Source organism: Zonotrichia albicollis, chromosome 5, assembly GCF_047830755.1.
Source record: "Zonotrichia albicollis isolate bZonAlb1 chromosome 5, bZonAlb1.hap1, whole genome shotgun sequence".
NCBI classification, from domain to species: Eukaryota; Metazoa; Chordata; class Aves; order Passeriformes; family Passerellidae; genus Zonotrichia; species Zonotrichia albicollis.
The window spans coordinates 72,182,655-72,198,715 of NC_133823.1; the positions used below are offsets into that span (position 1 = coordinate 72,182,655).

Sequence of the window (16,061 nt, forward strand, 5' to 3'; positions counted from 1 at the left end):
GGTCAACTGTATGAAAATGTGATGAATTTACACTACTGAAGAAAGCCCTTTCTTTTCTACTCCAAGATTTATATATGAGAAAATATTCCCACTTCCGCCCTCCCACTCTGATATCCTGATTATTTTTACAGGGAAAAAGGTACAGCAAAACACATACCCTTTTCTGGATTAGGCCTTATTCCTGTTTTCTGGAGTGAAGTGCGTTGTCGTGGTGATGAAGAAAATATACTGTTATGTGAAAAAGACACCTGGCAAGATGGGACATGTCCTCAAAAAATGGCAGCTGCTGTCACATGTAGCTCCTCCCTGGGTAAAAAAAAATACATATGTTTTCCTCAAGTCCTTGTTTTATTTAAGTAGAAGTTGTAATAATTACAGTAATTAAATGAGAAAAAGTGTTGAGATTTCTTGGAACAGATTATACAGATTGAATAATTGCATTATTAATTGCTCCAAATACCTCAAGCAGCACCTAGCCTAACAACTTTTTACCCTTCCTAATCAACAACAAATTGTTTCTTTCAGATGTAGGTTGTGAGAAAGAGTAAGAATCTCTGCCTGTAAAATGAAGACAGTTTCCCCACTTTTTTTAATGTCAAACTTATATTATTATTAGGAAAACAAGTATCATTAATGTTTTTAAGGTATTTGATATTATTTTAATCAAGATGCTAACTAAATGGGCAGACATACTATCAGATGTAAGATAGTGGTGCCTCGAGTGGGGCTAGGCAGACAGTGCTGGGGAGGTGGCAAGGCCAATCTCTTCAGCTAAACCAAAACATGTGGCTGCAGCCAGTTCTGTGCTGCCTTTCTTCTCCTACTTAGTTTTTAAGTGGCTTTTAGAAGAAAATTTTGGTCTTAGAAAATTCTTGAGTAGAGGGGAGAATCTTTTCAAGGTAAGAGACAAATTAAAGAATGAAAACAAGAGAGTTTTGCCTAAAGAAACTGAAAATTATAAATGCTTTCACATTTTTCAGGTACTATTGCAAATAGCCTTTAAAATATTTATAAACCCCCCCCCATCAGTGATACACTAATATGAAATTGGAGAAATGACCTCAGTACTGTTGTTTTGTTTTTTTTTTTTAAATAACCAAGAATTAAATAGTAGCATTAATTGGCTGGAAAGTTACACAAATATTACTCAAATTTAAATAATTTGGATGTTAGATATGGTGGAACTTTAAAATAACCTGGTTCACATCACAGCAATTATGGGGTTTTATATGGCTTTAAACTATTTCCATTATTCTAGATTTATTTAGCAGTGATGCTTTCAAGACAGTTTCTTGGTACACCAGAAGAGAGCTACTGATTTTAAAAGACTGGAAGCAAGCAGGGAACAATACTTGCACAATTCAACTGAAACTCCACAGTCAAAGAGATTTCACAGCTCTGCATTTTCTAATGGAATGAGAAAACCCAAGGATTAATTTCTGTGTCCATCACATAATTTTTACCTCTTACTTCAGATTTTACCCAGTTTTGCTCTTACTTGTAGAAAAGTAGCTCTCCTGACTGATTCAGTATTTGGCCTTACAGCACTAAGTGTATGTGAATGCTGTGACACTTGGGTAATTCAAGATCAATATGCTTACTTGTATGTGTAAGCTTTTTCAGCTAGTGAGAGTGGAGCATAAAGGAACTCACTTTACTCTCAGGTTTTCCATCTAGTAGAAAAAAGAAAATGTGCTTCTTGAGTGATGTCAGAGGAACCATTAAGCCATCTTCCTCCCTCTTTACTATCAGAATGGTATTTTAGGACATGAGTGACCTGTTCTATACCCTGTGTTTGCTGCCAGGCCCTGCCCTCACTCCGATCCGGCTGGCTGGTGGCAGCAATGCCCACGAAGGAAGAGTGGAAGTTTACCATGGTGGCCAGTGGGGCACAGTCTGTGATGACCAGTGGGATGATGCAGATGCTGAAGTTGTCTGTCGGCAGCTTGGCCTTGGGTTTGTTTTTCTACATGTTTGTTATTCCAGCAGCAAAGCAGAAGAGTTATCAGACTCTCAGCTGAAGCTAGGAGAAGCATAATTGTCCAAAAAATGCTCCTTTAAAATCATACCTATACTTTGGAGCAGTAACTGAGTTTATTTATAGAAGATTCAGGTACTGTGTAATTTCAATTCCCTGGAACCAGTTTTCAGTATCATATGAGAGGGCCAGTTTTGTCTGGCCAGACAGATAAAGAATGTCTCAGAATAAATGCTAACTTTCTACTGAAAACTCATTACAATTCCTGTAAAGTTTCTATCCAAACCTGTAGGTGAAGAAAAGAAATTTTTGACTGTTTGAATGCTTACAATTCATTTTACTGCAGAGTCTGACAGCCTCCTGGCTTTGGCACAAGAACTCTGCTTTGTCAGGAAGGATATGTTTTTTGGCATGCTGGTGAGAATATCTCTAGATTTGTTTAAACCATGCATCTCTGAAGATTTTCAGTTTGCATATACTGAGCTAGAGATCTGTTTGAGGTTTTGACAGTTAAGCTTGTCAATGATTCTGTCTGAATTAAGCATGGTCCAAAACACGGCTACAGCAGCAGAAGAGGATTTTCTTGATTCACTTTCTTAACAGCCAGAGGGGATTTTGATACCCCATGGAAGATAAGTATTGGTATTTGCAGAAAAATGCTGCAGAGGTGGGAGACTAAGAGGAAGGAGATGAGGACAATTGGGATGGAAGGCCAGTAGGGTTGAAGAGGGAAAGAAGTGGGAGCAAGGAGCAGAGAAGATGCTGGGTTGTATCCCATGCAGGAGAAGGGGATTATGTCTGAGACAGAGGAGAACTAGACAGGTAAATGCAGAGGAGACTGGAACAGAAATTGCCTGTTCAAGCCTGCTGGGACTACAGTGAAGTGAAAGAAGTGGTATTGAAGGTCAAAGTTCTGTGGCATTAATGGGTGATTCCCAGAGTGTACTTCTTCTGTAACTGAGGCCTTGGGCTGCCCATGCCACCCAAATCAGCTCACAAGGATGAGAACTTTGGACTAGTTAAAATATTGTAGATTCCCTGCTGAGCCAGCATAGGAACCAATATGCTTCTCTGACATCAGTTTTTTTTTCCCCAGCTTATTTTATGTTGTATTAGTATATTCCTGCACATTTTCAATTGGGAATACCCATTGGAAAGCCTTATCTTCTTGCAGGCTTTTGAATTGGGCTGCTATTAATAGGTGTGGGGAGTTACTAAGCCCTGCTTTGCATTTCTGTATACTAATGACAAGTGTAATGCTCTTAGCCTGCCTCCTTCCTGGTGACACTAAAACTTTTTATTACTTATATTTAATTGTCATAAACTGCAGTTTTGTGATGCTTCTAATTTGATTTTTCTGAGCAAATTAATTGTATTAAGATGGTGCTAAACCTGCTTAGTCTTTTTGAAATATATCTAGAGTGTTACAGAATTTCTCAAGTAAGCAAGATGTCACAACAAACATGCTAATTAATATGAAGTGAAATCAACTTACCAACAGTGGCAGTAGACCAGTTCTGAAGTACTAAAAATAATCCAAATTTGCATACTGTTAATCCATCTGGAAACATGCCAGAAACTGTAAAAGTAAAGCTTCTTAGTAAATAGCCTCCCACATCCCTTCAACTTTTCTGCAGCACTCCTGTAAAACTCCAGAATTTCAATCTACCATTAATAGGTGAAGAATAATGGCAACGTCTTTTATTATTTGGTTTCCTAAATAATTTTTTGCTTGACACAGATTCCCCTGGTTATAATGATGGGATGTGTTGGCTCTGCCTAACTCCAGAAACTCTTAAGGGAATATGGTATAAATTGTAAAAGCATTCAGAGCACTCCATCATTATCTCTTTGATTTCAGCCAGCTGCTTAATGAATAAGGATTTTTTACTTAATATTTTGTATACATTTCTGCCAACATTTTTTTCAGATACACTGAAAAACAAGGTGCTTTTTTAGTTAATTTAAACTAATGCTTTAGATAGGTAAATCATTACAGTCCAAACTTTAGACATTTCAGTCTAGAATGAATATAGGAACAGGGGAAATACTGAGTGGAAAGAAATCAAACTATGGCAGACACATATATATAAAAGACATGATATTTGAAATAGAATTGGGAAAATCCTAATAGATGATAAAAGGTTAAACACTGCATAATTTCTGTAATTCTAAAACAATGGAGTGTTTTCAATCAACATAGTTTTTTGTGCTCAAAACCTGTTCTGCTGACAGAGAATATACCCCCATACAAGGCCAGTCACTGATCTGCTTCCTGTTCTTACTTCTATTGCTGATGGGTGATATGACACTTGTCAAGTCACTTAAGATCTCTTTGCTGTGGTTTTCACAGGACTAAATAGGGAACAATCACATTTATCTGGGTATTTGATTAATGTGCTTTGAGGACAACAGGTGGAGATTGCTGAACTTCAGAAAGAATAGATATTAGATTATTTTTTACTATATATAGATATTAAATGAGTATTACAATTAGAATCCTCATACCCAAGCTGTTCATCTGTAATCTCTCCTAGGAAAGTTAAAAGTCAAAGGCACAGGAAAGGAAAATCTTCAGCTTGCTTCCTTCTGACTGGGTGCTCCTTGCATTTCCACAGGGGTGTTGCCAAGGCGTGGAGCCAGGCTCACTTTGGAGAAGGCTCTGGCCCTGTGCTGCTGGATGAAGTACAGTGCACGGGAAATGAACTCTCGATAGAACAGTGCCCAAAAAGCTCCTGGCGAGAACACAACTGTGGCCACAAAGAAGATGCTGGCGTTTCCTGCACACCTCTCACAGGTACTCCAGTCATCAATCATCACAGGAAAAAATGGGACAAAGGCAGAGTTCACAGCTCTGGAAAAAGCTTGTAAAGTTTGCAGAGGCACAAACCGAAAGTGGATGCAGTAAAGGCAGTGTTAGTGATTTTGCTTTAGAACAAGCATGAGGTGTAAGAAACAGTGATCCTTGTTTCTGCTCTCCCCGTTCCGGGCACAGATGGGGCGCTGCGGCTGGCAGGCGGGAAGGGCAGCCACGAGGGCCGCCTGGAGGTCTATCACACCGGCCAGTGGGGCACCGTCTGTGACGACGGCTGGACGGAGCTCAACACGCAGGTGGTTTGCTGGCAGCTGGGATTTAAGTAAGATTACTTGATATTGGATATCTGACTGTCACTTGAGCATAATGACAAACACTTACATCAACCCTACATGGACCCTATTTTAAGAGTCTGCTTTTTAATATTAGCTGAGTGCTTCAAAGAAACCACCAAGTTAAAATCCATTAAAGCCTGCTTTCCTCAGTTTCACAGAGGTATGTAGGCCTTAGGTTAGGTAGAAAAACCTTCAACAAGCGTAACTTAGCAGCCTTTATTCACTGAGTTCCTTCCATTTCTCTTTTGGGCTGAGATCAATGCATGTGCTATAGAGAAGAACTGATTTTGATTTCTATTTTCCCTATAAAAGTTTGCTTCTTCTAAATCTTTGCTTGTTGTACAGTCATTAATGACAGACATTTTCAAGGTGTAAGTACTTCTGCACTACCTCAGAAATTCCCACAGCCCGGCCCTAGAACAGTTAGGTGTTGAAAAGCATTTTGAAAAACCCCATTTGTTTCATGCATTCAGTCTTCTCTACTTTTCCTACTCCTCTCTGGCTACAAAGATACACTCTCAGTAGGTGGCTGTTATCTTGCCTTCAAGCTGTGACAGCTGACATTCAGAAAAGGATTTTGTCTCAGAGTGTGACTATTAAATGTACACAGAATACTAAGAACATACTTAAAGCTTCAGAGTCACTGAGCCAGCCATATGCTTGGTTGAAGAGCAGCCTTAATCAAAGGCATTACATTCTTAAGTTTGAACTAATGTAACAGTAATTCTTTAAAAAAAAAACATTACTGAAGAGGCAGCATATGGTGCTCTCATTGAATTTAATGCTAATTGAACCTGTGTACTGAGAATACTTGAGAAATCTATTTCCTCGGGGATCTCACTTTCTTTCCTCATGCTTAAGCATCATGGTCCATCATGATCACTGGGGACCAGAACATACCTCTGTGTTGTGCAGGTATGGAAAAACTGCAGGTATGGAAAAAGAGAACTACTCAGAGGGAAGCTCCGGGCCCATCTGGCTGGATGATGTGATCTGCTCTGGGAAGGAGACAAACCTCCTGCAGTGCTCCCGGCGGGAGTGGGGGAAGCACGACTGCAACCATCAGGAGGATGTCAGACTCACCTGCCACCCAGAAAACGACAGCCACAAGCGCTCACTTGGTAAGGAAGCTCTTTGCTGAAGTCACAGTATCAGTATTGCTGTGGATACAGATCCAGCCAAAGTACAGGATGCTTAAGGATTCTCAAAATCCTAGTATTTGTCAGATAGGTGCAAGGAAAGAACAGGAAGGGAAAAAACCTAACTTTTCTCCTGAAGATCACAGGAAGTAATCAAGTTTTGTTTAGAATGTAAGCATCCAGAACATTAAAGCTCAGCCCAGATTTGCAAGGTAACAAAGTCACATTCCAGTGATGCCGCTGTCTCAGTCTCCACTGGATTCTGAACCTATTCAGCACCTCATGATATATACACCTGATTTTACTTGGCACTTCTCAACCTCCAAGTAATGCCTGGTGTCAAATGCTCTAGACATACCTGAGCACTGAGGAATAAAATCAATAGTACAGCCTCCTATGGCTTTGCATTCAGACAATCCAAAACAAGGGATATGGAGAAGATGGGAAGTTCAGAGACAGCAAGAAGGTAGGGTGAGAAGCATGAAATTATTTCTGTGTTACTATTGCCTATCATTTACATTGTGTCTGGGTGAATAGCTCTTGTTGCTGACCAGGACAGAATGATACCACACACCCAGATAAAAGAGTTACTTCCAATGTCAAAGGCCTACAAACTTGTATGAAAATAAAGAGAAAAAAAAGACTGATAAGAAATGATGGAAAAATACCAATAACACAGTGATAAAAATATAAACACAATAAAATAGAAACAAGTAAATTTCAAAGATTCCTAAATCCACATGCAGATAATTAAACAATAATGCTGGCTGTGAGATATTTGCAGTAGAAACTACAGGGGAACAATTCTGAAAAAGTCTCATTTTTACAATTTGCTACAGGAAGCGTGTAGCTTGTCAGTATGTAGCCTTTTAGAAAACTGCTGCCAATGCCATTTAGCTTACCCAAGATTATTTCTGTTGAATTTGAAATTGGTATTTTATGCCTGTTTCCTTGAAATCACAGACTGAAGGTTTATCCCACAAACTACAACATAGTTTTACTGCACAAAGTTGCTACTTGTTAGAACAACATTCAGCACTTCCACACGTACTTTCTGAGTCTCTCTCTTTACAGGCTTATTCTGTGTAGCCCTCTCAGCATCCAATAAATGTCTTGTGTTGCAGTACATATATCAAATCCTACTTATTAGAAAGAATTTTCTGAAACCAAAACTAACACGAATTCAATCCACGACTGCTGTCTTTACAGATGCAAACCATCTGTGCCACTTTGCTCAAATTCCTATAAAATATCTCTGCTGAAGGAGTCTGGTTCAGTTAAATATATCCATATGGTCACATTCTCACATCCCCACTACCAGAATGCTATATTAATTTTGTGCTCATAAATAAATATATATATATATATATATATGTTTTCTAAACCACAAGAAGATAACAATAAAGCATTACTTAAACAATAAATAAATAACAATAAAACATTAGTACTATTCTGTGCCTCTATTTGGTTAATAGAAGTATAATTCTCACCTAAGTTGTATTCTTCCTGAACATATCAGTTGAATAAGAAAAGAGGAGTTTATCTGACATTTCCTAGGAAATTTCTAATCGGAAAGTGGACAAAAAGTTGTCAGCATTTACTTCGCAGCATTTGAAAAAGCATTTTTTCCCATAAGGATAAATTCAATGGGAAAAAAAGAGAAATTAGTAGATGATAGGACTTAAGGAAACACAGATATTACGGAGCACTACAAAGGAGATAGGATATACTACAGTAATGACATTTGTTCAGTAAGATCACAACAGCGTAAGTAAACAGAATGTTGGTGAGGTTAATCCATGGAACTGTCCATACAGTGTGAACTCCAACACAATATACTTTAAATTACATTGCAAGCAAACATACTTGGATGTTCCTTACTTGAATACTTCTGCATTCATTTAATGACTTAGGCCGGATTTAACTAGCGCTGACCAGATTTGTGTTTGGTATACAGAAGTTATGCATACCCTGAATTAATCTGAATTAAACAGCAAATGCAGCTATCTCAAAATAATGCTTTAGGAGTGCAATTAAGCAATTCCTCATCCTCACATATTTAGAAAAGACTGGGAACAGGTTAGAAGAATGAGGAAGAGTCTTTTCCATTATTCTAAAAAGCAACTCTCATGAGCATATTAAAGATTACCAAGTATGCTATACAAAAAGATTGAGGTGATCCTCCCTTGAACATGACAAAGAGGCCACTGAGGAATTCATAATTTTTAAGGGTATTTGCATTGCTTGCAGGCTACAGAGGCATTTCAGAGTAAGAATTAAGTATGTACTTTGCCTAATGAGTGAAAACTTAACTAGAGGCCAAGCACTGCAGAAACCATGATCAACTAAGTCTGACTAATCCACATAACTGAAATTTCATATTATGAAAGTATCTGATTAAACAATCAATTTAAATTACTAGAAAAATAATGTAGAATAACGTGCTGCAGAAAAATGTGCAGTGATGAGGAATAGTTCAAGTTCAACACAATGCTGTACTATTTTGCTGAGACAGTGGTTAGGAGGAGCAGCAGCAACCAGTTTGAGAATGGATTTATGGAATGAGATACAGTTACATTCACCCATAAAGTGTCTCTAAGGAAAATCTGTCCAGCTTGTGTGGGTATCATATCAAAGGTATCTCAGGTGTTTTCTACCATTTGTGTAGAATTGTGGTCAATTTTTGAACTATGTCACATATTGACTTGGAATTAAGGAATCAGCTGAAGAGTAAAGTAGGGCAGTATTTAGTATTTGTCTTGTAGTTTGTACAAAGTGCTTCATTTTGCCAGCCAGGGTGAATATGACTACTTTAACCACTGATATTAGGCTTGTTGAATGTAAATATCAGTTGTACTAAATTATAATGAAAATAACCAAAAGTACCAGTTCTTGCCTCTGTTGCTGTGAGCTGACAGCAGTAATTTATTCCCAGGTCCTCCCATCAGGCTGATGGATGGTGAGAATAAGAAGGAAGGACGTGTGGAGATTTTTATCAATGGCCAGTGGGGCACAATTTGTGATGATGGATGGTCTGATAAGGATGCAGCTGTAGTCTGCCGACAGCTTGGCTACAAGTAAGAAAACTCATTAGGCTGCTTGTCAAGTTATGTTTTCTGTATCTAAAAATCTTAAGTTTCTGCAACCAAATACCACAACAGGTCTCATAAGATAATGTATGTCTTTTAAAACTTGTCAGTTTGGCATTCTTTTAGAAAAATGCATTCCTACTATTTGTATGAAAAGTAGTAAGGCTGTGTCTTCAAAAAGAATGTTCATTAAGTAGCATAACTGGGAATGGGAATGTTAGTGCTCAGAAGTGTGTCAGTCTGACTGCCAACAAAAATGCGCATTACTGACAGTTATTAAATACTTCTCATTCTAAGTTAAACATTCCAAATTATTGAATCTATTAATTAAATACAAAATTTTAGTTGTCATATTAGTTTCAAAACCAGTCAGTGTCCACTGTCACAAGGCATGGATATGATGACTGCAGATTCAGATGCAGGCACACCAGCTACTGAATTCCTAATTTAATGGAGTTTTTCCTTCCTTTACTGATCTGGCTGGATTTGATGTAGCTCAAAGATCCGATGAAACTGTTACACAAGGGATTATGGCTCCAGTCTGCATGACAGTAATTTCAATAAGCTTCATTTAATACAGCAATAGACCTGACAGAAGAAACCCACCCTCTAATTAAAACCACTGCAATGTATGTGTGACTTTTGAAAGAAATCACTTAATCAGGCTTACACCAGTCATCAGCATTTTTTTTCTGGATACCCAAGAGCAGCAAAAAGATAACTATAGGGGAGATATATAAATAGCAGTACTAATAAGACTTGAAAAATACCCAGGGTAGTGGTGAAATACAACAGGAAATTAGTGAAATGTCATCTCGAAAGTATCCGGAAAGAAATTTGAGCTGAAGAAATACAAATCATATTGTTTGTTGTATCTAACCATGTGAAGTTTGTCCAACCAAATATCACATTATGCCTGAACACACAATATATACCTTGTAAAAACTGCCTAGTATTCATTTAGTAAAAGCCTGTTTAAAAGCAGTACTACACTGTGGCTTCAAAATGGCAAAACTTGACAAGTAAATATATCACTTTTAAAGGGTACCTAACTTGTTAATTCTAGGATAGGTGTCCATCTATCCTAATCCACTTAATTTCCTCATTAACAATATCATGAAAAATAATAATAGTACTGCATCTGAAAAACTCAGCATTGTTATTCTGCATGGCCCTTGGTGTGGGAGAACTGAGAGGAAAAGATCTGAAGCCACTTCTGTCCAGGGACAGATCTGAACTGACAGAAAGGTTGTTTCTCTGAGGGTCATCAGTGCTGCCTTGGAAAGCAGCAGTTAAGGGACACGTGTTTGTTAGGGGTGCCTTACAAAGCCAGTTGTAAGGGCACATTCCTGCATGTAACAAAAACAGAGATGTAGCATTTGTAGCTTCAGAGATTTCCCAATTATATGACATGATTTCCTCTATTAAGCTGCACTCCTTGCTCAAGAACACCACGATTTTTTACAATTGTTTCCTGAGATGTTTTTCAGTGGGGCTTGGTTTGGGTTTTCTATGGTGCTGTTGGTTGGTTGGGTTTGAAAAGCTTTCATTCCCATTATCAGCAAGCTGAGAGATTATTGATGCACAGTAAGAGATAGATTGTTTCCATACAAAGGTAGGAAGAAGGAGGTAGTGCCCTTTTACTAAGTAACTGATAAGATCTGGAGAGAGAATTCTGCACTAGACTGCAATAAATACTTCTCTGGGGAAGGATAAGAACACTGTGGTTGGTGATTGATAACGAAGTAGTTTTCAATATCCTCAGGAACTTTAAAACAATGCCCTAAAGCAGAAACTTTGTTATTTGACAGAGAAACCAAAAGCAGGTAAGAATTTACAATGAGTGCCTGTACTGTGTCACTGTGTTGTAACAGCAAACATGAACACAGGAGCTGCCCACAGGTATCAGAGAGCTGGACTTATTTTTTTTTGTGGTTATCTGTAATCAGAGTATCCCCCACAAAAGAAAAACATTTAGAGCAAGAGTCACACTATTTGGGACTGACAAGTCAAATCATAGTAAACTCCTTAGGCAGAGATTGTCCTATACTGGTTCCAAAGGCAGTTAAGGCTTTGGATTATCTGGCAAATACCTCCTAACCATGGAAATTGAAAATATGTAAGGACAGTTGACCTTGTGGTATGTCTCCCACGTAGTGTTTAATGAGCTTCTCTTTCCTGGCTTTTTACAATTTCTGCATTCTAACCAATGTTCCATACTTGGAAATCCTGCCCAGCTACCCTTCAGCACATAGTAAAAAAATCCACACAGGCAAAGCTATCCACGTGCAAAAGTTTCAAAAGGAAGGAAGCTCCTGTGTTACGTTCACGTTTCAGTTACATGGATGTGGCAACAGAGCTGGTTCACTTGGAGCCAGTCACATTTCTGCTGTGAGGAAGCTTTGAAAATGGTTTGACAAATCAGGATTCCTCCCCAAAAGACCAAACCCAGCTCAAGAAGGGATGCAAACTCTCCATGCCATTCTCACCTACCTTCCCCAACACTGCAGGTATTAAAGAGGTACAAAAAGAGCTGTAAAGGGAGAGAAATACTTTCTTGCCTAATACAGTTTCATAGTCAAATTCTCTTTCTCTGCTCCAGCATTTCATCACATCTGCAGTTACAGTTCTGTATGCACAGAAGCAATACTTTACAATATACAATTATAAAATATCCTTTAAAATGGAAACCTGTATTTTAATTATCTGGAATTCCACATATCCTTATCCCAGTAAAATGTCAGTGAATTGCTCTTAACCAGCAGGTAAACTTGTAGTTCAGGCATGCTTAGAGGTGTCTGTGGCTTCCTGCCCCCCTTCTCCATATAGCCAATTGGGTGGTCTCTCACTCATAATTCTTTCTGCCTCTTAAACCATATACAACAAAATATCTATTTATAAATTAAGAAGATTACTTTAACTAATTAACAGTAATACTCTATCACAGGAGTTGCCAAGTGAGATGCTTAAATGCTGCAAAAGCACCAAGTACTGGGTTCCTCCCAAGAACAGGGGGGTGCAGACACTGAACTGGTGTCCAGTCACATGACATTTTTAGACCTCAAATATGGGGTGCCCTGTAAAAAACATGATAATAAAATATTTTAATAACTACTAACAACTGATAGGTCTGTACATCATTGCTCCTACTGCACCCCAAGTATACTGTATTTAACTGGCCCATCTCTCTGAGGGAATCAGACCTGAACAAATTATTTTTAGCTTTCACAGATGCTGAGTTTATACGAGGATTAAAGAGATTATGAAAAAGCAGCTTTCACATATTTTGTTTTATGGCAAAATGTAATGCTGATACAATGTAAAATACTTTGCACGCTGCCTTCTAACCAGATACACAGAAGCAGTTTTTAAAAATTAATGAAATGTAGCAATTTTGTCACAGTTTTCTTTTTTCTACATACCAGAATAAGAGCACATAAGGTGCTTGTTAGCAAGTGAAACAGTGACAGGGTTTGGAATGAAACCTCAGTGTCTTTGACTATTCACTTGGAAATTTGAGTAAAATGTAGAATAATGCCTCAAAATGTTTAACAATTAAAAAAAAAAATGTTCTGTTTGCAGAGGTCCAGCTAGAGCAAGGACAATGGCCTATTTCGGTGAGGGCAAAGGCCCCATCCATGTGGATAACGTCAAGTGTACAGGAAATGAGAGATCCTTGGCAGACTGCATTAAGCAGGACATTGGGATGCACAACTGCCGGCACAGCGAGGATGCAGGGGTCATCTGTGAGCACCTGGGCAAGAAAGTCCCTGGGAACAGCAATAAAGGTGAGGCCCTGGCACCAGGGGCAGACCAACAGGTCCAGGTGAGCAAGTTCCTGGTAGGAAGAGACAGACTTAGCAATCCCACCTCACAGAGGGAACAGCTTTATCAAAAACAATTCTAGAACAAAAGGGGTGGGAATTCTCTCTCTGCTGACACTGTGAGCTTATTCTTTGCAGCTGCAGAAAGGAAGCACCAGGACTACTCAATCATTACAGGGTAGTTGTGGCTGTGGTTTAGAGCAACCATGTTCATTAAGGTGCTTGAGGGACATGATGCAAAAACCTAAGCAGCTCCCTTCAGCTTTTCAAGGTGTAGGTTACTCAGATAAGGACTGAGATCTGTGTGGTTGGCCAAGGTTTGCTTCCACTTACAGGAAATAAGCTAGAGCCCTATAAAATCCTACATGTGAGAAGCAAATGTGTGAATACTCTGACCACAGTCAAAAGAACTCAGATACAAAGCATTTCTAAGTTGAAAGAATTGAGTGAAAGAATTCAGTGTATTTTCCCCAGACAAAAGACCTCAGCTATAAAGAATTCCTAAATCTATTTTCCCCAATGAAAATTTGCCTGTTAAAAACTACCATGAAACACAGAATAACTTCAACCTTTACATTTTTTTCAAGTTACCTCTCATTGAATATTGACCGCTTTTCATGTTGAGTTTAACACTCTCTACATCTCCCTTTCTGGTTTAGATTCTCTCGCTTCTGTTTGTGGGCTGAGGTTACTCCATCGTCGACAAAAGCGAATAATTGGTGGGAAAAATTCTTTACGGTAAATAATTGGTAAAGAAAAATAATTTAAAGCTTCTAAGAGATGTATTTGCCACAAGTGGTTTGCCAAATTTACAGCTTTATTGTGGGCTTGTTGTTTTGTTTTTCGTTTGACTTGTCATGATGTAGGAATAGAAATCTACCCAAAACAAATTTGCAGGAAATTAAAAGGTATTAACTGATAAGTACTTGCAGTGTTAATTGAAAATCTTGTGGGTAAAGTCCATGAATGGGTTAAATTTTAAACTTACAAAATAGCTATTTTACTTTTCTCAGAGGATAGCTTCATATCAGGAGCTATAAAAACAAGGACATGAATGTAGTACAAGGTTTTAAATGCCACCTACACCAAAAAAAGAGGCCTCAATATGATTCACAGCCTAAGACCTTATTTTCTTTCATAAAATAAGCCTTGATGATGACACAACCAAAAATTCAGGAGGCACTGACTTTACTTTTTCAACAGCTGTGACTAAACACAAAAAAAATATATATATTTACACAACCTTACAAAAGGCATTGTAAAAAATACACTAACAGCATCATTACAAGCATGGTGCCATCTGTTTCAGAGTACATGTACAGCACTGATCAATCGATTTCTAAGACACTCCCCAAGTGGGAGAGCTTGAAAGAACAGTAACAAGAGGGAGCCCAGAAAAATATTTCAACACAGCCAGATAAAGTAAAGTAGGATGACTTACCTTAGTAAAGAGACAAATGAGATAACAGATAATGCACAGCACAGGAGGAGACTGAGAATTCTTGCCTTAGAATATGAGTTCTAAGAACACTTGCTGAAATGCAACAGTGACAAATAAATGTATTGCACAATTTAGTCAGAGCAAAGAAGCTGGTCTCATCATAAATCAGTACAGAAATGTTAGATGAAGCAGAAAGGTGATGAAAATCCAACAGTGCATGCAGAAATGCTTCAAATTCAAGAAAGGGAGCATATGTATGTATCAGAAAAGGACTCAATGTCACAAGAAATCATTAAGACAAGGAACTTGAGGAAGTTTGAAAATAACTGGATACTTACATATGTACCAGCAAATCCAAAGCTGTCTAAATCACCTCATTTTATAAAAACATATTAAATCCTACCTTCTAAAATGGAGAAGTATCTAAATTGTTTTATTCTTTATGGGAAGTAAACTCCTCCACGTCACTTTAAAACATTTGGCAAGGGTAACTCTGAGATGCTGGACTAGATGGCCCCTGGCAGCTCTTGTTTTCCAGCACACCCATTCAAGTGGACAGGACTCAGAAAACACTCAGACCACCTGTTGCTTACTCTGGGATGCTGACATTGCTTATAGGTGCATCTCTCTCCCTTTCCCTTCTCTGACTCCTCATATATTAAACCAGCAAAATAGAAATAATCCTGTATTCACAGGTATGCAAATATGGCCAGATCTGCTGTAAAAAACAGATAATCACAGGCTGAAGAAAGGTGCTCCTCTATACTTGAGACTTCTACAGTCACTTTATACCTCTTGTTTTGCCACCTCCCTTTCTCCTGAAGACAGGGATGGATGCTGGGTTCAGCTTTTCAAGAAATTCCCCTTTCCCCTCTGCAGTTGACAGGAAATTTCTGGTTTGTTGACTTGGACGGTATTTGGCGAGCAACCCACAGAATGTATTTTTGGCTCAATGAATGCAATCTGAGAAGAGAAAATTCAAATAGCTGACTGTGGGAGGAAGCACTTAAGAGTGCTGGACGCCCAAATTCTCTGTAAAGTAACGTGGACCATTGTTAAAAGGAGTTCTGAATGTTGCCAGGATATAAAATATTCCCCATCCTTACTAAAGAGTACATTTTGTAAGTAAGCTGTGTCAGTCAGACAATGCCAACAGGATGCCCATTGCAGGTAAGCCGAGTTGCCCACAGCTGTACACTGAGCCCCGTGTGTCGCTCCTGCAGGGGCGGCTGGCCGTGGCAGGTGGCACTGCGCCTCAAATCCTCTCATGGGGACGGGAGACTCCTGTGTGGTGCCACTCTCATCAGCAGCTGCTGGGTCCTCACTGCTGCACACTGCTTTAAAAGGTGGGTCTCTCTCCGATAGGGCACCGTGTTTGAAACTGCTTTGTTCTTCTGGGCATATGCAAAACCATTACAGTTCAAGCCCATGGAAAACTGT

The 16,061-nt window shown here is 38.7% G+C and overlaps 1 protein-coding gene across 1 annotated transcript in view; it reads left to right on the top strand.

Annotated features, from left to right (window-relative positions):
* The window catches only part of PRSS12 (serine protease 12), a 33,370-nt gene that overhangs the window by 10,054 nt on the left and 7,255 nt on the right, over positions 1 to 16,061 (top strand). The window contains exons 3-11 of the mRNA XM_074542069.1: positions 132 to 310; positions 1,806 to 1,956; positions 4,597 to 4,775; positions 4,974 to 5,115; positions 6,044 to 6,249; positions 9,203 to 9,344; positions 12,939 to 13,144; positions 13,840 to 13,918; positions 15,845 to 15,967. Of these exons, the coding sequence (XP_074398170.1) occupies positions 132 to 310; positions 1,806 to 1,956; positions 4,597 to 4,775; positions 4,974 to 5,115; positions 6,044 to 6,249; positions 9,203 to 9,344; positions 12,939 to 13,144; positions 13,840 to 13,918; positions 15,845 to 15,967 (1,407 nt within the window). The remainder of the gene's footprint in view (positions 1 to 131; positions 311 to 1,805; positions 1,957 to 4,596; positions 4,776 to 4,973; positions 5,116 to 6,043; positions 6,250 to 9,202; positions 9,345 to 12,938; positions 13,145 to 13,839; positions 13,919 to 15,844; positions 15,968 to 16,061) is intronic.